The 26,220-nt window shown below is 31.9% G+C and overlaps 1 protein-coding gene across 12 annotated transcripts in view; it reads right to left on the bottom strand.

The window, feature by feature from the left end:
* The window catches only part of VPS13B (vacuolar protein sorting 13 homolog B), a 1,326,809-nt gene that overhangs the window by 792,362 nt on the left and 508,227 nt on the right, over nucleotides 1-26,220 (bottom strand). For 2 of the 12 annotated variants that reach the window (XM_074200576.1, XM_074200575.1), the window contains exon 6: nucleotides 13,153-13,331. The exons of the other annotated variants lie outside the window; for them this stretch is intronic. In XM_074200576.1, the coding sequence (XP_074056677.1) occupies nucleotides 13,153-13,331 (179 nt within the window). The remainder of the gene's footprint in view (nucleotides 1-13,152; nucleotides 13,332-26,220) is intronic. 12 annotated transcript variants of the gene reach the window in all.

Here is a 26,220-nt window from a genome sequence, read left to right as displayed (position 1 = left end):
ATTAAACAAGCTCAAAAGAGGTTGGGGGGTGGGAATGGGACCAATCCATGGCAAAGAAACTAAATTGTGAAATAAATCAAGAAAATTAGTGTTTTTTCACTACTGGGTCTATACTCTGAAGAAATGATGAAAAAAGGGTAAAAACATCACATGTACAAAGATATTCATAGCAGCCAGCCCTGTTTGAGGTGGCAAAGAATTAGAAATCAAGTAAATGTCTTTCAACTGGGGAATGGCTTAGCAAACTATGGTATATATGTATGTCAGGGAACACTATTGTTCTATTAGAAACCAGGAGGAATGGAAATTCAGGGAAGCCTGGAGGGATTTGCAGGAACTGATGATGAGTGAGAGAAGCAGAACCAGAAAAACACTATATACCCTAACAGCAACATGGGGGCAATGATCAATTTTAATGGACTTGCTCATTCCATCAGTACAACAATCAGGGACAATTTGGGATGGAGAATACCACCTGTATCCAGAGAAAGAACTGTGGAGTTTGAACAAAGACCAAGGACTATTACCTTAAATTTAGAAAAAAAACCTGATATCTCATTGTCTGATCTTGCTCTTATACTTTATGCTTCTTCCTTAAGGATATGATTTCTCAGGGTGGCTAGGTGGCACAGTGGATAGAGCACCGGCCCTGGAGTCAGGAGTACCTGAGTTCAAAGCCAACCTCAGACACTTAATAATTACCTAGCTGTGTGGCCTTGGGCAAGCCACTTAACCCCATTTCCCTGAAAAAAAAAAACTAATAAAAGAATATGATCTCTCTATCATCATATTCAATTTGGATCAATGTATACCATGGAAACAATGTAAAGACTGGCAAATTGCCTTCTGTGGGGGGATGGGGGGATGGAAATAAGATTGGGGGAAAAATTATAAAACTCAAAATAAATAAAATCTTTAAAAAAAAAGAAAGAAAATTAGTGTTTAGCATGGTTTGCAGATCATGGTCTTACTTTTACTAACTTAAAGCCAATAAGAAACTTAAAAGGCTCTAAAACTAATAAATTCATTCAAAAGAAAAACTATCTATACTTTGGCAGTATGCTTAAAATGATGACAAATCATTTTTAACTTTGTAAGAGGCAGGCTGTTCTAATAAATAAAAACACTATCTTACAATCAGGAAAACAACTTCTATTTTGGCCCATGTATCTTTTGGTTTGATGACTTTTTAGCAATTTGCTCAAAAAGTTTAGGTTCCATCAAACTATGTACTTCATAAGAACAGGCAGGGCACAGTGAAAAAATTTTCATGAACTCTGTAGTCCTTGAGGAACAGGGACTGCAAAAGTAATCAGTGATATTTTGGTTTTCTCTTTTGTTTACCTTTTTTTTTTTATTTTGGGGGGTTTTTGCAAGGCAAATGGGGTTAAGAGGCTTGCCCAAGGCCACACAGCTAGGTAATTATTAAGTGTCTGAGGACGGATTTGAACTCATTTACTCCTGACTCCAGGGCCGGTGCTCTATCCACTGTGCCACCTAGCTGCCCCTTCTTTTGTTTCTTAAAGCTTAATTTCAAAATTAAGAGTTTTCAAGAACTTGAATTCAAAAGTCTATCATTTATTCAATAATCTATCTTCATCATGGTATTATGATTTCACCTTATTGAACAATAAGTAATTGATTACAATATTATCATTAAAGGAAAGTAATATCTGTGCATTTTAAAGTCTTATATAGATGAATTTAAATTTAGATGCTTTCATATAATTGTCAACATAATTTATTCCTTCATTCAACAAGTATATATACTATATGCAAGGAACTATGCTTGTAGCACTAATGATATAACAAGCAAATGAAAAATAGCATCTTGCTTTCAATAAACTTCTATTGTACTAGAGGGAGTTTACATTACACTAGTACTAATAATATTACTAATAATACTACTACCAATATTAATCCTTATCAAAATATAAATATTAGGAAAGAAAATAAACTCCAATACAAAACATTTTAGAAAAGTAAAAAGAATGTCATTTTGAAATAGATTCAGGCTAATACAATATTGCAACAGAAAATTCCATTGCAGTTTGGTAGGAATTTTCATCAATACACAAGGTAATAGCTTACAGTTTTAGCACCAACTAATATTTTCATTTTTTGCATTTTCATTTTGCTCAATTGATAATAGTATCTGTGGTATCTCATTAGAAGCTAAATTCACCAGCAACCACCACCCTAGAAATTTTACATAAGAAAAATTTACTTTGAATTGGTTTATATGACTTCACCATATAATTGCTCTTTTGATCAAATAACAAATGGCTTCATGGCCTCAATTAATTCAAGTCTGATTTGTTATAAAGGTGAAAACAAAAAATGTTTCCAAAGCACAAGTTTACATATACACTTTTGGAAGATATTTGTTTTAATTGACTCTATATAATTAAATTTTCTATAAAACAGGAGGTATCCAATATGAGAGAAATTAAAAGTCTAATTTTTGTTATACTACGTATGGAAGGTTTAACGGTTTCTCTGTCCAATATGTTAAAGTCATTAGGTCTATATTTCCAAACTCTCTGCTCCCATTTGTTCACAACCTTAAATTACACCATTTCCTTCAAACAATGATTTTGTCATTATTCTTCAAGGTACTTAATCTATTTGTCCATTTTGAACCTACTCAAATGATACCATGCAGTTAACTTGGGGGAAAATATCACATTCTAGTGAATGACAAGAAGATGACGATAGAAGGCAGAAATTTTAGGTTGGAAACTACTGTTAAACTATCTTTACAAAAAAGGATTATTTTTTTTTAATCTTCCACAAACATCATTTTTACTCTTGTAGTTCCACATAATTATGATTTACTGTTTTAGTTCCACATGATTATGACCATCAACTAATGTTGAAATTCAGTATTTGTTAGGGTACTGTTCCCAGTAAATTTTCTACAATACTGCGGGGTGGGGGTGGGGGTGGATCATACAGCCTAGACTGCATTAATCGACTTTTCAGTAATTAAAATAATATATATCTAAGAGTGGTTAATAAGGGAATGTTCTTCAACAAGAATATAATCCCTAGAGTTAACATAGAATGTTTTTTAACATTCTTAAGAATCAATTCAGTCAATCATCACTACTAATGAATTGACACCATAAATACAGTCACTTGGTAAGCAGGCTTCAAAGAAATTTACCCAAACTATTTGAAATACATCAAGAGATGCTTAAAATAGAACACAGAACTTGAACTTTTGGTTTCAATATCAAAGACTACAATATTTTCCCAAAAAACACAATATGTCATAACCAAAAAAAATCTTTATAATTAATTATTATCTTAATGGTCATAAATAAAAAGATAACTACAGCATTAATAAATTTTTTAAAGTTTTCTACAAAGTTTCAGTTGCTTTGTAATAAACATTATACTGAATATGAGATATGAAGGCCTGTAAAGGGATATAAGAACTCTCTGGATCTAGCATTATGTACAGAAACACAGAAAATAAATAGAAGTACATAAAAGAAACAGTTAAAAATACTCACACTAGCAAGTTTTATGCAACCATAGATTGTCATATTTGTATTTAATCAACAAGACGTCTTATTTGTAGTCTAGAACAAGAAATAAATTTTGCCAAAATTTTATCAAACAGAAAGGACAAAAAAGGAAATTGTTATAGTTTGAGAGCATGCATTACAAGTTAATTTATAAGGAGTTTCTTAGTACTTTTGTTTAGATTTTGTGTTTTAAGAGTGGAAAAAGGTTTATAACAGAAGCATTAGAACAGCACACATCACTATATTTCAATTTTTTCCTAAATGGTTAAAGAACTATAGAGCAACTCTGAAACTCTTTTTATAAGCACACCTGGGAAGAATACTGAATCCTGTTACTTTCCTCAACATTACACTGATGTGGTTTAGACCAGATGTTTAAATGTTACAGTATGTACATTTTCTTCTCTTCTTCTAAGGCAAAAGCAAAATAAGAGGAATATTTGACTTCACTCCACAAGAGACCTATTTAATAGTTTGGCGGTTATGTAAGTAAAGGTAGCTTGGCTAAGTCAATGTTGACGACATACAGAACGACATGATCCTAATGAGTTGGAAAATATTGGCTCTCATGAGAATCGACCAGATGCTACTGCGCTGAGAAAGCTACTGTATTATTGAATTTCATTTTTATGAGGTAAAATTTATTATTCAACCATTAAGGTATCCCACATGAAATCTTGCATAAAATAGTTTTACAGTTACTTTCTGGAAAGTAGATTTTACTTTAACTTTAAGACATCATTTACATGAGGGATTCAAATGTCTATTTGATCACCTTCAGCAGAGAATTTAAGGTCTGTAAGTAATTTTTCCCAAAATACCAGATTAATGGAACTGGATTGTCAACAAAATAATGAACTACCTGAACAGGATGAGGAAAAGTGGTAGCAAGTTCTAGTTTTTCAGAGCAAACTAAAGCCACGTGTGACTATATTTTTTTCTTTTTGCAGTACAATGAGGTTAGAACTCAAATAAAATGGTTATAAACAGAAAATAATTACATCTCAACATCTATTTTTCATATTTTATCATTTTTCACTCCTATTCCATCATTTTAAATTTTTTAATTGTTTCTCTTGAAAAGCAATCTATAATTGGTTTTAAAAACTTAATTGCTTTCCTTTATTCCTTCCACCCTTTAAACAGAGAGGCAAGGACACAGATTTTTAAAAAAGCAATAAATTCAAAGTACTGCACTTAAATATTAGTATCAACTGTATTACTAACTGGCTATGTTAAAAACAAATTTTTTAGCTTCTCAGTGTGTCAGTGTCCTCAAAGATTTAGATAATGAACATGAAAGTGCTTTGAAAAACAAAACATTATAGAAACAAGATATTCTTATAAGACCATATTAGCAATAAGTTATTGGTAGAGGTGTATACTTCATTCCAAAAAATGGCTTATATTGGCTCTGAAAATTGTTAGTGATTTTTGTGCCAACATAACAGGGGCTTATGTAATTGACCATATATAGACTGAAAACTTATTGATGTAGGCTTTCATTACCAAGTATAATTTATAATGAAACCCATAGTGACACTCTCATTAGAAAATAAATCAGCTTAAAATTCTGGTGACATACTCATCCCTTAGAATGTGAACTGTATAACATGTTTCAACTGTATTTTTATGGAGCAGTCATGTGACATGTGTCTGAAAATACACATATATGACATTGATAATGGTAAAAAATCATACGTAAAAATTAAATTTCACATGAGAAATGAAGAAAATATATGCAAATTCTGTCAAATGAAATAAATTCTATGTGTCAAACTGATATGAACCATGGCGTATGCTCTCATCCAAAATGTGCTAGAGAACCCATAAGATGTCATACCATATGAGGTGCACACATTTCTGAATGTTTTGGGGGGAGACCAGTAGATGGTATGCAGGAAAATGAGCTGGAAAGTTAACCTTTTGAATGACTGAATAAGAATTCAAAGAATATTTTGTCAGATTAGAATAATAGGTTCACATTAATTTCATAAAATTTGATGGGAATAAATAAAAAAATCTTCAACTTCATTTATAATAAAATATTGTACAAGTGTAAGAAATCAAATGTAAGTGACTAAATAACAGTTCATATGAAGAAGATATAGGGGGTTAACTGACCTATTTTTTCAATGGTATGATATGTCAGTCACAGTCTTAAGACTGAATTGATGGTTGTCCTTCATTCTCAAAGAAGACCAAAATGACATCACTATGTTACAGTCAAGTTACAGTGTATCTGTCTGTGGTTGATAACACCAATATAAACTCGGAATGCACTACCACAGTTGGGTCACAAATAATACATGTGAGCATTTGGGATGGATTTTCTAAATTTGTGCATCTTGCTTTTCTTTTGAGCTACTTAAATTCTGCTTTGCTAACACAGTAGTGTATCTTCTCAGATGAGGGATGTCATGCCAATGTTTTGCAAGCTGCCCCAAAAATTCTAAATTTCTTAAGAGAGTTCTTGAGAGTGTCCTTGTATTGCTTTTTCTGAACACCATGTGAACATTTGTCTAGTGTGAATTCTCTGTAATTTTGTCTTTTAGCTAAGCGTACATTTAGCACTCAAAGGCATCCAGTCCATTGATGTTACATTCCATGCAATAGAATTTGAATGCTTGGCAGTTTAGTTTAAGAAAAGATCTTAGCTTCAGTACCCTAATTTTGTCAGGTGATCTTCAGAATCTTCATAAGACAACTCAGATAGTAGCAAATCAGTTTCCTGGTACAGCACTGATAGACTGTCCAGTTTTCACAGGCATATAACAATGAGGTCAGCACAATTCTCAGTAGACTTTCCACACTTTCTTTCAGAGCCTCCCCAAAACAGAGCTAGCTCTGGTAATGCGAGTGCCAACCTTATTATCAATGTGTACCTCCCTGGCAAGTACACTGCCATGAGTGAACCTATCCACAATATTCATAACTTCTCCATTTTCTGTAACCAATGGTTTCACATATATATGGATGATGTGGTGATGATGGCCTAGGAGAACTTATGTTTTCTTGGTGATAATTATTAGATCAAAGTTAGCACAGGCAGCAGAGAAGCAATACATACTTTGTTGCATGTCAGCTTCAGAGAATGCACTGAAATGCAATACTGAATGAATCAGTCAATATAATGTTTTCCATCATATTGGAAAATTCCAGGGAAAATGCATTTGTCAATCTGACCAAGGCCCGAGATATTGTCAGTCATGGGGGGAATATGGAAAATTATGTCCAATTTTAATACTCCAGTAAAGTTTGTTAGAACTTCATGTCAATTTCATGAGGACGTGCTCAGACAGGTTTCTGGATAATAGATGAAGCTCTCACACTTTCCCAATCAAGAACAGAATGAAACAAGGCTTTGTCATTGCTCCCATGATTTTTAGCACGATGTTTTCTGCCATGTTATCATATGCCTTCAGTGAGGATGAACATGGCAATAAGATCATCTACTGACTGTACTGCTGGTAAATTATTCAACTTGAAAAGGCTACAAGTCAAAACTAAAATGGAGGGAGTATTGGTGCATGCGACTGAATTAACAGAAGGTCAATAGAGAAGGTACTAATCAGATGATAACTTCTGAAGTATTTTAATTAATTCTGAGCACCACACTTGTGGAGAGATAATGACAACCTGAACAAGATATTCAATATCAGTCAACATACATTTATTAAGCAAATATTTTTTACCAGTCACTTTGTTGAGTACTGGAAATACAAAGAAAGATAAAAGACAACCCCAGACCTCAAAGAGCTAATAGTGAAAGGCAATACATAAAAAGAAGTTGAAACAAGTTCAGAGGGGTACCAGGGTATATATCACTGAGTTATGATGAAATCTTGCAGTAAGATGGAAAATGATGAGTTGATGTCCTGGGCATCCTCCATAAATGGAAGAGCTATCCAATGTCTACCCGCTACCTTCTGCAATCAGAAGAAGGGGCAGGTTACAAGTATGTGAACAGCTCAGTCTGCCAATGACATTCAATAATTTATATAACTGCAGATGACTGCAATAGAAACCTCAAAATAAGAAAGAATAAAATCCTAGAAATTAGAACATTTAAAAAAAAGTGGTCCATATTACCACTAATTAGTGACTCAACATTAAAAAAAAACCCCACAACTCTCAGGTTTTATTTAACATTCTCAGAATTTGACAAAATGACAACTAATAGAGGAGCTATGTAAGAAAGATATACTGGTCCATTTTTGATGGCAATGTGAATTAACTAATCCACAAGTTTTGAAAAATTATTTGGAACTATGACAAACTATGCCTACTGTTGGACTCCAATATACACATATTGTGCCCTATCCCAAAGAGATCAGAGAGAAGAAAAGGATCCATAAAAAACCAAAATATTTACAACAGTTTCTTTTGTGTCAGTAAAGAATTGTAAATAAAAGGGATGTCCGTGAACAGGGGAATGTCATAACATATTAAAGGTATATGGAATGTCACTGTGCCATAAGAAATAATTATGATGAAGATGATAGTTAGTATTTGTATGGCCCACATTATGTGTGAGGCACTGCTAAGCACTTTACAAATATTTCCTTTGATCAAAAGTGACCAAAAAGATGATTTCAGCGAAACTGTGGAAAATTTATATAAACTGAAGAAAGAAGAAAATAGAATGAGGAAAACAATTATACTTTACTATTAATATAAAGAAAAACTTTGAAAGACTTGAAAATCATGATTAATGAAAAGATCATCCATGATTCTAGAAAACCAACTACCAACTATGGCTACCATCTCCTTCCAAAATAGTAGGGACTCAATGTGCAGAATGAAACTTCATTATTGGACAGAAAATATGAGGATTTATTTTGCTTGACTATACATAATACAAGGATTGTATTTTTCTTTTTCTTCACTATAGTGAGGAAAATTTGGGGAGAGAGGAAAGAGGGTGATAATTTAAAGTGCTTAAAACAAACTACAAGGAATTTCAGAAGGAAATAGAGAAAACAGAACTTTGAAAGTAAATTGTTATATTTATTATATACTTTTATAAAGCTAGCTGAATATAATAGATTTATGGTTTCACATATAATACTTTTATTCTGTTCTACTTCTTACATGGAAATATTCATCTCTGGAGTTCCATTAAGTTCAGAAAAATATGTGGATATGTATTATTATGAAAAAATATCCCACCCCCCACCCCCACGAAAAGCAATCTGTCACTCTTTATTTTGTTTCCATGTTGTACATTGATCCAAATTGAGTGTGATGAGAGAGAAATCACATCCTTAAGGAAGAAACAAAAAGTATAAGAGATAACAAGATCAGACAATAAAATGTTTGTTTTTTTTTTTTCCTAAATTAAAGGGAATAGTCCTTGAAATTTGTTCAAACTCCACAGCTCCTTATCTGGATACAGATGGTATTCTCCATTGCAGACAGCCCAAAATTGTCCCTGGTTGTTGCATCGATGGAACAAGCAAGTCCATCAAGGTCGAACATCACCCCCATATTGCTGTTAGGGTATACAGTGTTTTTCTGGTTCTGCTCATCTCACTCAGCATCAGTTCATGCAAATCCCTCCAGGCTTCCCTGAATTCCTATCCCTCCTGGTTTCTAATAGAACAATAGTGTTCCATGACATACACATACCACAGTTTGCTAAGCCATTCCCCAACTGAAGGACATTTACTTGATTCCCAATTCTTTGCCACCACAAACAGGGTTGCTATTAATATTTTTGTACAAGTGATGTTTTTACCCTTTTTCATCATCTCTTCAGGGTATAGACCCATAGTGGTATTGATGGATCAAATGGTATGCTCATTTTTGTTGCCCTTTTGGCATAGTTCCAAATTTCTCTCCAGAAAGGTTGGATGAGTTCACAGCTCCACCAACAGTGTAATAGTGTCCCAAATTTCCCACAACTCTTCCAACAATGATCATTATCCTTTCTAGTCATATTGGCCAGTCTGAGAGGTGTGAGGTGGTACCTCAGACAAGCTTTGATTTGCATTTCTCTAATAAGTAATGATTTAAAGCAACTGTTCATTTGACTATGGATTGCTTTGATCTCCTCATCTGTAAATTGCCTTTGCATATCCTTTGAACCATTTGTCAATTGGGCAATGGCTTTTTGTTTTAAAAATATGACTCAGTTCTCTGTATATTTTAGAAATGAGACCTTTATCAAAATCATTAGTTGTAAAGATTGTTTCCCAATTTACATTTCTTTCTATCTTGGTTACAGTGGTTTTATCTGTGCAAAAGCTTTTTAATTTAATGTAATCGAAATCATCTAGTTGGTTTTTGGTGATGTTCTCCATCTCTTCCTTAGTCATAAAATGCTCCCCTTTCCATGGATCTGACAGGTAAACAAGTCCTTGATCTTCTAATTTGATATTATAGTATTGGTTTTTATGTCTAAATCCTGTATCCATTTGGATCTTATCTTGATAAAGGGTGTTATGGTCTAATCTAAGTTTCTTCCATACTAACTTCCAATTTTCCCAGCAGTTTTTATCCAAATAGCTGGACTCTTTGGGTTTATTGAACAGCAGATTACTATAATCGTCTCCTTCTTTTATACCTAGTCTATTCCACTGGTCCACCACTCTATTTCTTAGCCAATACCAAAAAGTTCTGATGACCGATGCTTTATAATATAATTTTAGGTCAGGTAGGGCTAAGCCCCTTTCTTTTGAACTTTTTTTCATTAAATTCCAGAAAATTAATCAGGTAAGGCTAAGCTCCCTTCTTTTGTACCTTTTTTCATTAAATTCCTGGAAATTCTTGACTTTTAATTTCTCCATGTGAATTTACTTACAATTTTTTCTAACTCAATAAAGTAATTTTTTGGAATTTTGATTGGTAGGGCACTAAACAGGTAGTTGAGTTTTGGTAGAATTCTCATTTTTATTATATTAGTTCTACCTATCCATGAACAGTTGATATTTGACCAGTTATTTAAATCTGATTTAACTTGTGTGAGAAGTGTTTTATAATTGTTTTCAAAAAGTTTCTGAGTCTGTCTTGGCAAACAGACTCCCAGGTATTTTATATTGTCTGAGGTTACTTTGAATGGGATTTCTCTTTCTAGCTCTTCCTGCTGTATCTTGCTAGACATAAATAGATAAAAAAAAAGATGAAGATTTATGAGAGTTTATTTTATAACCTGCAACTTTGCTAAAATTGCTAATTGTTTCCAGTGGTTTTTTTGGATTATGATCCTATTAATCTAAGATTCAAGCAGAAATACCACAATAACAAAATAAGAAAATGTATAATATCATATGGTTTCTATATTCTTTCCAATTTATCTTAAGAAACTTCTGTATTCAAATGGATCTTGTTAAAATCACAGCTATTCCACAGATTCTCAGTTTATACAATTCTCATCTACATACTTCTATTAAATTCATGAAAGAAGAAATCTCAAAAATGGCTATGACAGACTTTTAGCTGTTTCTTTTTTAAATGCTAAAGAGAAACAATATATTATTTTGAGTCTTTTACTTGTGGTTTCTCATTCTCAATACAGGACCTCTCTTTCTTCTGCCTCTCTTGCATGCCCCTTTATAGTTATCATGCATATGCTATGATGTATCAATATAACTGTATCTTATTTTAGCCTCAGCATGCTTCTTTCCCTTCCCTCCCCCTATGGGATACTGACAATTCTGATTCTGTTGAAATTTCATTTTTCAATCAATGACAGTATATATAATCTCCAAAAGATGCATTAACCTCAGAGAGGCAAGCTCTACAAAGTTAAGTGACAGAGTCAGAACTAGAATACAGACCTTTTGACAATCAATCAGTTTTCGACAACATCATGATGAATCTAATGCCAACAACTAAAGAGAATACACCTATTTGCTGAAACTGATTGACGTGATTGAAAAGTTGCAAATTGAATAAGGCCAGGAAGATACTGAAATCTTACTTACATGCGAAGTTTATTCCTCTTACGTGGTCAGAAAGCTTCCAGAAAATGAGAACCTACACCTTGCATAAAAGTAAAAATCACTGGGCATGAATAGATAAGGAAAGTTGTCCCTTTTTCAAATTAGAAGTTCAAAGAAATTTGGCATTTCATCTTTTAACTTCTTCTTTTACTTGATGTAATATGTTCATTGCTGTTTTCTCTGATAAAGATCAAATTCCTTGGCAAAAAAGAACTACTGACATCATATTCTCTGAAATCTGTAAAAAATTTTGTTCTACTAATTTCAGATGTGTCAGTGACAGAAAACTATAATACGAATCACTTAATCTGTTATCACTTGTCTAGGACCATTTTTTATAATACCTACTGCCAGAACTTTTTTAGCAATATCAAAGAACATTACACATATCACAGATTTTAAATCAAAGGTCTTTCACTGGAATATGGCATTTGTTTTTTAATTCAGAAGTTTTCAAAAACAAGGGAAAGAAAAAAAATGTAATCATATGTGCTATTTATTTAATGACTGACATAAAATCCAAGACTACCCACCATATTCAGAGCTATATACAAATAAAATACATAAATATAAGACAAGAAATAACTAGACCAGTCAGAAGCTATAGGACAGAGCATCATATGAATAACGTGTGGAAAACAACTTAAACTTTAAAATGTTAGTTGCATAATTTTTAAAACATCAAAATCTAATTCAACAGTGAAATTAATAGACATTCTTCTGTCATCTTTTTTTAACTCACAGCAGGTAGAAATTTCTAAATTTGTTTCACAATCTTGTCAACATTATGCATGTGAAATAAATTAGAATGTTTTTACTTTCCTCAAAAAAAAGTCATGATAGAATGTTTTGATATGTGCAATAACACATATAAGCATATCAGAGGATCTGAAGTTCACTGGCACTATGTTATGAACCTCCAAAGAAAATATCCGCATCTTCCAGAAACTAAAATCCTAAACATATACATGTGCTTCACTAAAGATATACATAAAGGAAAAGAATATCATAAGTCAGTAACTCAAATATATATATATATATATATATATATATATATGTATGTATGTATATACATACATATATATATAAAACAAAACAATCAAATGTATACTTCCAGTTTAAAAGTGTTATTAAAAATATAAACCAGGATATCTGGTATAGACAATATAGGGGTGGGGGAGGGGAACTGATATGTTAGCCAAAAGAAAATCTAGCAAAAAGAGATATTTTTTTAAAAGTTTATTAGGACATAAATTTTCAGATATCAAATCCTATTCTTTTTTCTATTCAGAAATCAACTGTATTAAACTGGCTAAAAAGAGATAAAGCTTTATTTCTATTATATTACATATCTGACTTACAAATTATAAATATATCAGATGGAAAAAATAAACCTATTACTTTAAAATATATTCAATACGCTAAACTTTAAAGATTATAATAGTTCCTTTCAGAAAAGAATGATGTCTCTGGTAAAAGAAAGTAAGTTTTAAAAAATCCTATATGTAGCAATAAAATGAACTGAGTTTGGTGGAAAAGAGTAAAGCCAATGATCTAACTCATTTCCTGGATTTTAAGCATATGCTATAAATACTACTCTATTATAGAAATATACTAGAAATTCAAATTTGAATGAGAGTTTAGTCAACAATAGTAAGATGTTTTATTACCTGAAGTCTGGAAGATGTCAGTCATCAAAGCTTCATTCACAACTGAACCAATATCTCCAGTATGAGACCAACTTTGGTAAATTGCTTGTAGCAATAGAGTTTGTGCTCTTGTAGCTTGAATTGTGAGGTTGGGAAGTTCAAATATGTATTCATTTAATGGAACCTGAGATCGTTTTGTCCTGTTTAGAACAATAAGAAAAATTAGATGAAATCAACCAATCAATAAGGACTTATTCGGTATCTACAATTTGACAGGTTGTAAGCTAGTTATTAGAGACGAAAAGACAAAAATGACATAGTTTCTGCCTTTGAGTATCTTACAATCTACCAAGGGAGACAATAAGCATATATATAAGCACATTCAATATATGTGTGTGTATATGCAAAATAAAAACAATATAATTTTCAGAGGAAACCACTAGCAACTCAAGATTTAGGAAAGGTTCCATATAGAAGATGGTTTTAGAGATGAATTTTAAAGGACCCCTGAGATTTTGAGAGATTGTGGTAAGAAGGGGATACATTTTAGGTATGAGGGGGTGGCTAAGGAAAAAATTGATGAACATTTATATCATTTATACACATTCCCAACTTTCTATTTGTAGCTGAATAAAAACAACAGGCTGTCAAGGTTCGTATTTATCAGAAACCTATCAGGGAATATTATAGGTTGCATTAATGTATAATTTATAACTAAAGTCAGTGCTCTTGGGATTTTTTTAAAACTATCTTGAAAAGAAAAATTTCTGGAAGATGCCTGTATCTCAAAAAGATCATTAATAACATTCATTTTTATTATTATTATTTTTTAATTTTATTTAAGGCAATGAGGTTAAGTGGCTTGCCCTAGGTCACACAACTAGATAATTATTAAGTGTCTGAGGCCAAATTTGAACTCAGGTCCTCCAGACTCCAGGGCTGGTGCTCTATCCATTGTGCCACCTAGCTACGCTAGAACATTCATTTTTAAACAGAATATTTTGTGTCATAAATCTAGAGATTGACATAAGTATGGAGGCCATTTAATCCAGTCTCTCATTTCACAAAGGAGGAATGTCAGGCACAGAGATATTAGACTTGCCCAAAATTACTACTTATAGATAATAAGTGACAAATATGAGGTTTGAATTTAAAGCCTGAGTTTATTTTATATCTATCATTTATTTTCTTCCCAAATATTCGATTTTGCTTACTGTAATGGTGTCTGTTTTCCCAGCCCATTTCATTTTTTTCTCAGTGAGATCCATAAAAGAAAAGGAGTCATAAAGGAAATGGTTCAAAATGAAGATAAATTCGTTACTTTATAGAACAGGTAATCCAGAGTTCATAGTGGAAAGTTTTGAAAGATTTGGGCAGCTTTAAAGTAGGGCATAAGGGTGATAGGATTAAGGGAATGGTCAATGGATGATGGGAAAACAGGCTCTGAACAATGACAGTCAGGGACTGAGAATGTCTAGGATGGAAGAGTATGATATTTAATAAGGAACAAAATATATAAATTAACTATAGAGGTACTTTGATTTTTATATCATATCACCAAACATAAGTAATGAATATTTCTCCAACCATGTGAACTAGCATTTGGGTTGTTGTTTCGTCCCCTTTAAGGATCATTTTGTAATAAAATCAGCACAGGTATCGGGAATCTTTGTCAGACTGACTCTCAAAAATTTAATATATTTTTCTTGGGACCTTTCCTTTTTAACAACTGCCTCTAGAATTGAAAAAGTGTAAATGATGCTGATTTTTGGAGACTTATTTTGTAGCCTGTAACATTATTGAAGTGATTAATTTTCTCAATTAGTTTCTGTCATTTCTGTAGAATTCACTAAATAAAACTACATATTCTCAGCAGAGTTTTATCTCTTCTTTGTTTTTATATCTTAAATTATTTCATTTTATTTCAATTGTTGGCACTTTTCAGAATTTTTATCAAATAATACCAAAGAAAGGAAATACACCTACTTTATTTCAGGAAATAAGGGGAAAGAAATTAATGCCTACCATGTGCCAGGCACCATTACTAAGTAATTTTTACAAATATTATTTCATTTGATTCTATTATATACGAGAAAAGATTTCAGTGTTTCTTTATTGCATATAATGCTAGTTTTTGGTTTTACTTAAGGTTTTTTTTATCATATTAATACATATCTTTACCTATTTTTATAAGATGCTAAGTATAGTACTTAGACAACAGTTGTTTTCAGAATCTGTTGTGATAATCATATGCTTGGGGATTTTTATTTATTTATATTAAGACAACTGTGCTGATCAATTTCCTAATGTTGAACCACATTTGGTACTTCTACATTAAATTCAATATTTTAATAAATGATTTTTGTCAGAATCTTATTTTTTAAAATGCTAATGAACTACAGGTAGAATATGAATTAATAAACAAGATTGAAGTGATTAGAAAATATAAAATGTGCACTTTTGAACATCATAAAATTAAAAGCTACCCTATAAATAACATTGAAACATTTTAAAAAAAACTGTCAACTGAAAAAAATTTTATATCAATTTGTCTATAAGATTTTGATATATAGGATGGAAGAATAAAAGAAATACATACAACTAAGTCATTCCTCAGATATGAAAAGTATATCATTATATAGTGTGATATAATATATAAATATGCCATACATATAAATATATACATATATTAACCAACACATAATCTTTTTGTGCCATAATAGTTTTGTAAGGTAGGGGCTGTTTTAAAGATGAGAAAACTGGGGCTAACAAAAACTAATTAGCATGCTCAGTATCACACAGGAGTAAATGACTGCTTTTACTTTGAAGTCAATGCTTCTACTATGCATAAATTAATTTTCTTACTTATATGGAGCATGAAAGAGGCTGGATGAATTGTGACAGGAACAGTACAAGACAATACTTACAGTAATTTTATCTCAGATTCCTAAAAGGAGTAACAAAATTACACACACACACACACACACACACACACACACACACACACACACACAGAGCCTCATCCCCTTATAGATTTCAAACTCTATGGAGAGAAGAATTCTATCTATATTAGTAACTTATATACACAGTTTTCTATACATAGTAGGTACATTATTCATATTTGTTTTATTTAGTCTATTACCTTCTATAATACACAGTACAATAACTATAGCACATACTTGATAAACATTTACTTAATGAATGAAATATGGCAAAATTCTCCAAAGAGTTCAAGTAGAGTGAAGACAGAAAAAAACACAGATTGAGATAGGTCATTAGAGAAAAGTTTCAGAATAAGAGCCGAAGACTTTCAGGCAGAAGAACTGATGGAGGGAGTAGGATTTTAATTGTATAGAAAAGTAAAGAGTTATGTAAGAAAAGAAGGGGAATGGAGAGGAGGAGAGGAGGAGAGGAGAAGACATCATTAATTAGACTAAAAAGGCCTATGAACAAAGTCTCTGCAATATTAACAGAAGTTATATATGTTTTCTCTTAGAGTGGTCTACTTTTGTGCCATGAGTATGAAATCCAGTGTACTGTTCTATTTACACTGCATATAAAGCAAGTTGAAATCAAGAATCCATACTACATCTTTATTATTTTCTTATCATTTCTCAACATTCAAATTTGTGAAATCATTCATTTAACTTTCCATTTTTATTTTTTCTTTAAAATGGATTTTGTAAAAAAGACAATTTTGCTTGTCAACTTCTCAAAACACTCATAATAGAACGAAAAAGAATGATTTATTAAGAGAAATGTGAAAAAATACAACAGAAAGTTAGCGGAAGCATATACCTATTGGGAAATGGGTATCACCAATCTAATCTAATTACTGTCTATAGCCAACAACAAAAAGTCCAGCATCAAAAGAATCACAGAATGGAAAAGGTCAAGTACAAGTTGTTATAGCAATAGTTAGAAAGCAATAATGCAGAATTGCCTTATTTCTAATGTTTAAGATTACTATACTTTGTTTGATTTTAAAACACTTGTAAAAATATCTTATTTGTTCAGCTACTATTATGACTTAATTTGACTTTGAAAATAAAACACACTTCTCATAAAAAGGTTCCATAATGAATAATAACACTGTATTAAGTATACCTAATTATATCCAAATTCTAAAACATCTATTTTAAATAGTTTTTAATAACTCTAAGGAAAAGTCATTTTTCCTTTTATAATTATTTTAATGTAGTATCAAAAAAATTCACTTGATGCATAAAATCAGAATACTAAAAAAGGATGAATTAATTACAACATATGTGTAACAAATGTTTCTTTAAAAACACTTTAACTACAATTGGCCACAGATAAAAGTGCATTTATAATACTTCATCATGATGATAACTATGTGGCCAAATATTGTATTTTAAAACAATCTGAAAATAGATGTTTGCTACCACACTGCACCTGTTAATACCAAAAAAGCATGTCAAATGTTTATGAACTATATTTAGCTAACTTTGAATAAGAAATACTGAATAAGCATATATATATATATATGTATATATATATATATATATACACACACACACACACACACACACACACACACAAACACACACACACACACATATATATAAATACACACATATACTGGTGTCTGTGTGTGTGTGTGTGTATATATATATATATATATATATATATATATATAAAATACTTAGATCTTAGATATGAGAAGGAAGACTTTTAAGGTATAAAAGATTTTTGAGGATAATTTCAAATTTTTTTGCAAAAAATACTATGCAAACAGATAAAAATTAAACTTTAAAGAGCTAACACATATGCAAAACCATATGCAATTTTCAAATATATGACTTATTAAGGTACTTAGAAACAATATCTAAAATCATTTATATCACAAATTTTTATTTCCAGTGTCCAGAGCCAAAGTTTAGGTCTGAACATATGTTCATTTAACAGAACAGGTTAAAGAACTATCAATTCAAACATTATACTCCAGAGGAAAATAAATCCTAATGTAACTAGTGGGATAAACAACTCATTAAAATTAAACTTGGACAAACTCCAGGATAAATTTAAGGAAATAAGAATGAGCTAGCTAGTTCATATAGGTAGTGGCAAAGACTGAAAATTAATCTTCCTTAATTAAATGATTCTTTAAAATACTTAGTTTAAACTTGATATTAAAACAAAACGTAATACCAACTTGCTGAAATCACTGGATAAATCTGGCATATCTTTAAAGAAATCATTTTTTACGCAGTTCCAAAATAAAACAGAATACAAAACAGAGAACTGAGCTTGTATGTTCGAAGCAAAGAAACTGATTTAACCAATCTATTCACATTCACAAGAGTGTCATGAAACGTTGCAGTATGTAGACTTTGGGAACAGCAACCCATTCTTTTAAAATCAACACCTCATAATGTGTGAAAGAATATACTCCCAAACAGCTGGCTCTAAAAGTTTACATAGAGTCCCCAAATGCAAGGTTCAAACCTGCAAAATGTTCCAAAAATGTAATTTTTGTTATTACTCATATCCTGGTACAGTAAAATATGATTAGTTCATTTTTTCCAAAAAACAACAAAAAAATTAACCTGCTACTAGAATTTCCCGAATGTACTAAGATTACAAATATATTTTACAAAGCTAAAAGAATTTAGACTTATTTCTACATACATTAGTAATGTATCTAGCTTTTATAAATTATGGCATTTTTCTGTTCTTAAGTGTACGACAAATATTTATAGATAAGATTTATATTTTACTTGTTTTTAAAATGTTAATTTAAGTTAAAAACTTAATTTTACATGTAATTGGGGAAATTAAATTGAATTTAAAAACTAAAAATAAATAAAATGTCTGAATAAGTTTTTGAATAACAATTTATGTGACTTACAATAGTGGAAATGGAAAATGAAATAAGACTTGTTAAAATTTATTATTATTATTATTATTATTATTATTATCAAAATTTAAGGATTTTGCAAGGCAGTGGGGTTAAGTGGCTTGCCCAAGGCCACACAGCTAGGTAATTATTAAGTGGATGAGATCGAATTTGAACTCAGGTACTCCTGACTCCAGGACCGGTGCTCTATCCACTGCGTCACCTAGGCACCCCAAGTCTTGTTAAATTATTTTTAAAAAAATTTTTTATTAGATGAAGCATTTAAGTCAGTTTTGAATCAGAGGTTTTCAAAATGAGCTTGCAAAAATGATTATCTATACAGGACACACATCACCCAAGTACAAACTATCTTAGCATGCAATAAAGAACTTGAACCTCAAAAGGACTTTGTCCCATATTTCAATACTTTGATCACTGCTATATAGGATACATTTAGCAAGCTGATGTAGATAGAACACTGGACCTGGAGTCAAAAAAACTGAATTCAAATCCACCCTTAGAAATTTACTGCCTGTGTGTGATCTTGGAAAACTAACTTAACTTCTCTTTGCCTCAGTATCTTCATCTGAAAAATAAAGCTAGCAATAGCACTTAATTTAAGAAGCTTGCTGTGGGGATAAAATGGCATAATTGTAAATAGTTTAGCACATGATGTAGCATATAGTGCTGCATAAATGCTAATTATTACTGTTGTGATGCAAAATAGTTGAAAAATAGTTGAATTTCTAAAGTTAGCAAAGTGAGGAGGAACCCTCCTAGAACCATTTCCTCTAAAGAGTGAGACATCACCATGGACTGCTCCTACTATAACTGCCTTTTCAACCATATTTTGTAAACATCACCCAAAGGTGCAGTCAATTACCACTTATTCAATGGCTTTGTCCTTTCTGACTTAGATTTTCCTACTTCTAAAAGTGTTGTTAACACAACACCACACCATTATCCATGATAAACTGTGATTTTTATCAACTGGGCTAGCCAGGATGGAGGGAAGGATGTCCTTTAGACTGGTAGGAAATCCTTAAGAATGGTAGGAAAGGCTGGTAGTAGGAATACAGACAAAAATGAAACTATCCCTGAATCTAGGGAGCTCCCTTCGATATTGGAGGACTAAAACAGATACATGATTTGAAGAAGAAAACATTAACAATGAAGAGATTGAGAAACTGCCTTGCAGTGAACATGGTAGGTGAAGGAAGCTAAAGAAGTTAAACATTGTAAGAGGCAGAGGTAGAGCAAGATAGATGTACATTCAGGTAAGAGAGTAAGAGGTCTTCATGAAGTCGATATCAACACTGGTAAAAGAGAAAATGAGGAGTGCAGGGAATATAGGGGGTCAATTGAGCTAAAATGCAGGGTCACAGGATCACAGATCAACTCCTGAAAATAACTTCTCATTCTGAGTCCAAACTCTTCACTGTACAGATGAGTAAAGTGAAGAACATAGATTGAGTTGTGCCCAGGATCTCACAGCTCTTCGGCAGTGTTTTAACTTGTATCTTCCTAAATTTGTGACTCCAAACTACCTAGAGGCCTCTTACAAACTCAGGGGTTTAAAATACTTGCCAAATTCATAGAGAAAGAAAGTATCAGCAATGAGATCAAAACCAAGGTCCTCTAAATGTAGTTCTTTTTCTACTGTATCATTATTTCGTTGTCTAGAAAGGAAACTAAAGGCTATAAATGCCAACCATTTTATCTAAGAAGTAATGGGGAAACAATGAAAATTTTTATACAGGCAATGACATCATTAGACCTATCTTTTATAAAAATTAATTTGACAGCTCCTCTTTATACCACACTACATTGCTTTTTTAAAAATTAATTTTAATTAACAGTGCTACTTCAATATTTTGAGCTATAAAGGAAGGTTTTTTCCTTAAATTAGGGTTTTTCCTCTTTTGTTTTTGTCTCTCCAAGTTTTCTTATATATTAAGTAATAAACATTTTTAATTGAATCTAGTTAGGCTCTAAATCAAAAGGGCTAGGATTAGCCACATTGGTACCAAGTCTGAAACCAAAAACTAAATTTCAGAGTTTTACATAAAATAGACATGGTATAACAAGAGACATGACAAGAGAACAGACAGAGAAACAGACCTAGGGCCAAGAGATGGAGTGCCTTATTCATGTAACAACCAGGAGGCCAGTGTTGGAGAGTCAGGGTTAAGAAAACTGGAAAGCTGGAAGTAGCTAAGTTAAGAAGGGCTTTGAATTCCAAGCAAAGCATTTTGTTTTTGTTACTGGAGGTCAAGGAACCCACTGCAGTTTACTGAACTGAGGGGCGACAAGATCACTTCCATTTTAGAAAGATCACTTTAAGCAGCTGAATGAAGGATAGACTGGACTGGAGAAATACTTAAGACAAATTGAACCAGAGGAATTCCAGGATTTGAAATTCAGTAAAATCAGGTGGGTTTTTTCCTAGTCATAGTCTTCCTTCTTCTGCCAAGATAATTTAAAGACCCAAAGTTGCCCTACTGTTTAACACCACTGAATTAATCTTTTCACATAGATTGTGATCACTTAAGCTCTTAGGGAATAAAGACTGTTTGATTCATTTTACTGAAATCCTAGGTGCCTGACATACTGTCTCACATTTAGCATGTACTTAATAAAAACTTGTTTATTGATTAAGTACTTTGATGTAATATAACTTTCCATAACATTCCTGGCCAAGACCATAAAATTATGAACATAATTAATAGCAGTAACAATATAGAACAGTAACAACAATAGAATAATATCAGCAAGTTCTAAAGCCAAGATCTAATAGCCTCTAAGAACTAGTAAGTTCAAATACCAATATCCTATTTTCTATTATTAGGATTTTATTATGTCCTTTATAATAGAGATAAGATCCTAAACAGAAGGTAAAACTAATGACTAACTTCCAGATGTATTAAATTTATTTTCCAACTATAACTACAGACTCACACTTGACTCTGAACTGAATAAATTTAAACTTTTATAAAGAAAAAATAACAGGGGCAGCTAGGGTGGCGCAGTGGATACAGCACCGGCCCTGTAGTCAGGGAGTACCTGAGTTCAAATCCGGTCTCAGACACTTAATAATTACCGAGCTGTGGGGCCTTGGGCAAACCACTTAACCCCCATTGCCTTGCAAAAACCTAAAAAAAATTAACTCAGAGGATACAGTAAAAACAAAATATACATTTCTGCAGAATTGTGACAGTCTTTCTGCTACCTCAATATGAAGAGTGAACTCTAACTGAAAATAGTTTCTTCAAGAATTTTGTTCCACCAACTCATTTTCAAATGGGAAAAAGCATAGAATATGAAACTGAAATTGAAAAAAATTGAATGTAGAAAAAATAACAGTAGTATAGATCCAAGCCTAAACCTGATTCTGTTTTCCAATCATTCCTATCATGTAATAATAATAATAACTAGGACCTGAATAAATATACATGTGATCTCTCCCTTTAAAACATAAGCTCATTTACAATAGGAATATTCAAAAAATCTGTATGTCTCTAGCGCCAGGCAGAATAGAGCCAGAAGTTAAATACTTGTTGATCAACTGAATATTCCAAATATAAAGTCATATGTATATAGAGTTTGGAAATGCATGTATACACATATTTCAAAAAAACTATCATTCTCACACACACACACACACACACAAGTCAATTATGTATGTGTGTACAGTTGGAAATATATACTAAATTTCATACAACTAATCTAGTGAGTTCAAACCATGTAAGTCTTATCTGTTGGATATTTTTACATAAATATTCCATCATTTAACACACTATGCCATTTCTAATCACCTCAATCAGACTGCTCTCTTGATATTTCTATTTCTGTTGACAGAAACCAAGACTGAAAATGTCACCCAAGCTTGAAATGTGGGACGAAGCTAGGCTCCTCATTCACCACACAATCCAGTTAGTCATAAGGTCCTATGTATTTTTACTTCCTAACATTTAATCTCACTCATCCTATGCCTAACATCATTTATGTAGCCTGAAGCAGGGGAGAAAAAAGGATTTCAACAACCATTTTATGGGAAATAGTAACCAAAGGAAGCAAAGGAAGATCATAAGGAAATTTAGAGAGAGCATAAAATGTACTTGAGTTCTATCCTACCCCCTACTGAAAGAAATGATCATGAAATGAAATTACTAGCAAATGATGGGCTCCCCTCTAGATTCTCTAGATTTTTTTCTTATGTCCAAGATTATAAATGATGTAAAATATTTAAAACTAATTGGACTTAGAGATACCATGAGTGGAGTGGGAGCAGAATAGCTAAACACCTTAATTTAGGGATTACTAACCAATCATTCATTAAACATCTACTATGTACAAGACCCTCTTTGATAACATCTTGTTAATAAGAATTTAACTTGGGATATTATTTGCACACTCTGGTAAATTTTAGCAACCCCCCTCAAATGTGTAAAAGATATTATGACTGGAATATAGTGCTATCGCTGGATAATGTTCTGCTAATTCAAGCACAATGTCAAAAGCTAAATCAAGAATAGTATGTTTATTTTCAAAGCAAGAGATCTTGTAATAATGTTCTACCATGTCAAAAAATTCAGATAACTATAAAGCAATTCACCAGAAATGAATGGTGACTATTCAGGCATCATTGCAAGAACTGTATCCTGCCAAAGTCTAGCAATTAGGATTATAAAAGGCCAGAGTTGGAAAAGACCTCAGAAACCACTACTTAATTCAATTTATAGCTGAAAAAAGAATTTATTCTATCCTAAACCCTATAAGTGATCAGCAAGTCACTGAAGATGTCTAAGAATAGAGACTCTACTACCACAAAGAGACTTTTGAAACAGCTGTATTTATTAGGAAGTTTTTCTTTACATCAATTTTAAGCTTGTTTCCCAGTTACTCTGATCACAAGATCAACATATGAACAGTTTTTTTTGTTAAGCTCACTGTATGACATCATATTACTTTCTTAAAAAGACTACACCAATTCATGGCTCCACCAGAAACTGGAAGTGGATATTTGCTTACACACCCTATCAATCATATGTATGTAATATCAAATTTTCCAAAAGGAAAATGAAAATAAAACTATTTGTCCTCATCAGATTAACCCTATTTCTTATTTAGTATCATGTGTTCTATTATTTGTACCTCCAATATGAAATACAAAAAATGAGGAAAAGTCAGTTACAGCAAAAGATACTTCATCCAAGTTGCATTTGTTATTATCTTGTTATTCTTCTTATAGTTTTACTTCCTATATAAGGTATAAAAATTTAAATCAAAATAAAGGTAAAAAAGAGAATTATTAAAATTTATGAAGAACTAGCAAGCTTTTCAGATGCCTAAGACTATAGAAAACAAAAGCTCACCCATTCTTTTTCTGTAATCTTTGAAATGTTTCCCAAATATAGAATGAAGAGTAGTAGTCAATTTCTGTTTCAACTCCTCTAGAACAAATTCTAAGACAGAGTAGTGATGATCTCTTAAGTTTCCCATTTTATCTAACCAATTATCCAGTTCATTTTTCTTGGTGAAAATCAGAGCCAAAATAAGAGCTCCCTTTACTAGTTCATCTAACACTGAAGAATTAAATTAACATTAAAAGATACATCAATAAATGATTAACTTTTCTGCTTTAAGAAATCTCCTGAAAATGACAAAATAATTTCAAGTCATTTTTACTACATTAGGAGGCAGCTACATGGTACAGTGAATAGAAAACCAGGTCTAGAATCAGACTCATCTTTCCAAGTTCACAATCAAGCCTCAGGAACTTACTAGCTAGTGATCCTGGGCAAGTCACTTAACCCTGTTTGTCTTAGGTTCCTCAACTATAAAAATGAGGATAAAAATAGCATCTACCTTCCAGGGTTGCTATAAGAGTCAAATGAGATAATATGTAATCATAAAGTGATATGCACAGTACCTGGAAGAAAATAAGTATTATATAAAGGCTATCTATTATTATTATTATTATTATTTTATAGAAAAATTTACTTTGATGACATATTTTGTTTTTATATACTTATCTTTACCCATGAACCTCTTTCACCCCAGAGAGTTATCTCTTAAAATAAAATTTAAAGAAAAAGAAAAAAAATTCAGAAAAACTTGGCAATAAATTAGGAAAAAACACCTCAATTATCCTGTGGTAGTTCATCTTTCCAATTACATTGATGGAGTACTTGTGCACATTATTTCCAGGCTCTGGCCACTTCACATTATATTGTGTCATATATCCTCCCATCTTTCTCTGTATTTACAAATTTGTTCATAATATTTTCAGTTCAACATGTCATATTCTTGTGCTACAATTTGTTTAGACATTCCCCAACCAATGGAGATCTACTTTGTTTTCAGTTTAATGATAACATTAAAAGTGATGCTATAAATATTTTTTATCCATTTGGGGTCTTTTTTTGGGGGGGTCAATGACATTACTAGAGAATATGCTTATCGGTGTAACTAAATAGGTCAAAGGGTATTAACATAGTAAACACTTTGTTTAAACAAATCTTAATTTTTTTCTATAAGGTTTTATAGCAATTTCACAGCAGTATCAATAATACATTAATGAATTTATCTTTCCACAACCCATTCAACATTTAAAATTCCCTTCAGGATATTTTCTTGATTCACAATGCTACTATCAACTTCATTCCCACATCTTTTTTATTTTTCTGTTGAATAGGGTTTAGTTCTTCAAAGATATATTCCAAAAACTAGCCTCAGCAGCAGCAGGGGCAAACATATACACAACATTATTCTTACATGCAAAAGGCATATTTTCTCCTTTAAACATCACAATATTTCAAGGAAGTAGGTGTTACTTTTTCTTTTGTCTTTTTTCCTTTGACGAATTAGGACTGGGGTCATGTTTACTTCCTTCAGATGGAACTATCTTGCTTATTATCCATATTTTGGGCAATAATTATACAAAGTCATAGATTTTAGTATTCACTTATTACCTAAATTTTTTATCTTATAAATTTCTTGGCAACTACTGCTATTCTTTGATTGTGCTATATCTTCTTTCTTTAGTATCTGGTAAATGAATGTATATAGTGTTTCCCTATTTAGTCCTTTAAAGAGAGACAGAGAAATAAATCAAAGGAGTAAGAGAAATAGGCAGGGAGACAAAAGAGAGACATAGAAACAAAGGCAATGACACAAACATAAGAGCACTTATTAAGTATTTAAGTTGAGGTGTGGGGGTAAAGCAT

Source organism: Macrotis lagotis, chromosome X (assembly GCF_037893015.1).
Source record: "Macrotis lagotis isolate mMagLag1 chromosome X, bilby.v1.9.chrom.fasta, whole genome shotgun sequence".
Lineage (NCBI taxonomy): Eukaryota > Metazoa > Chordata > Mammalia > Peramelemorphia > Peramelidae > Macrotis > Macrotis lagotis.
The sequence above is the reverse complement of the archived record's forward strand: the minus strand, read 5'-3'. Positions and strand labels throughout refer to the sequence as shown.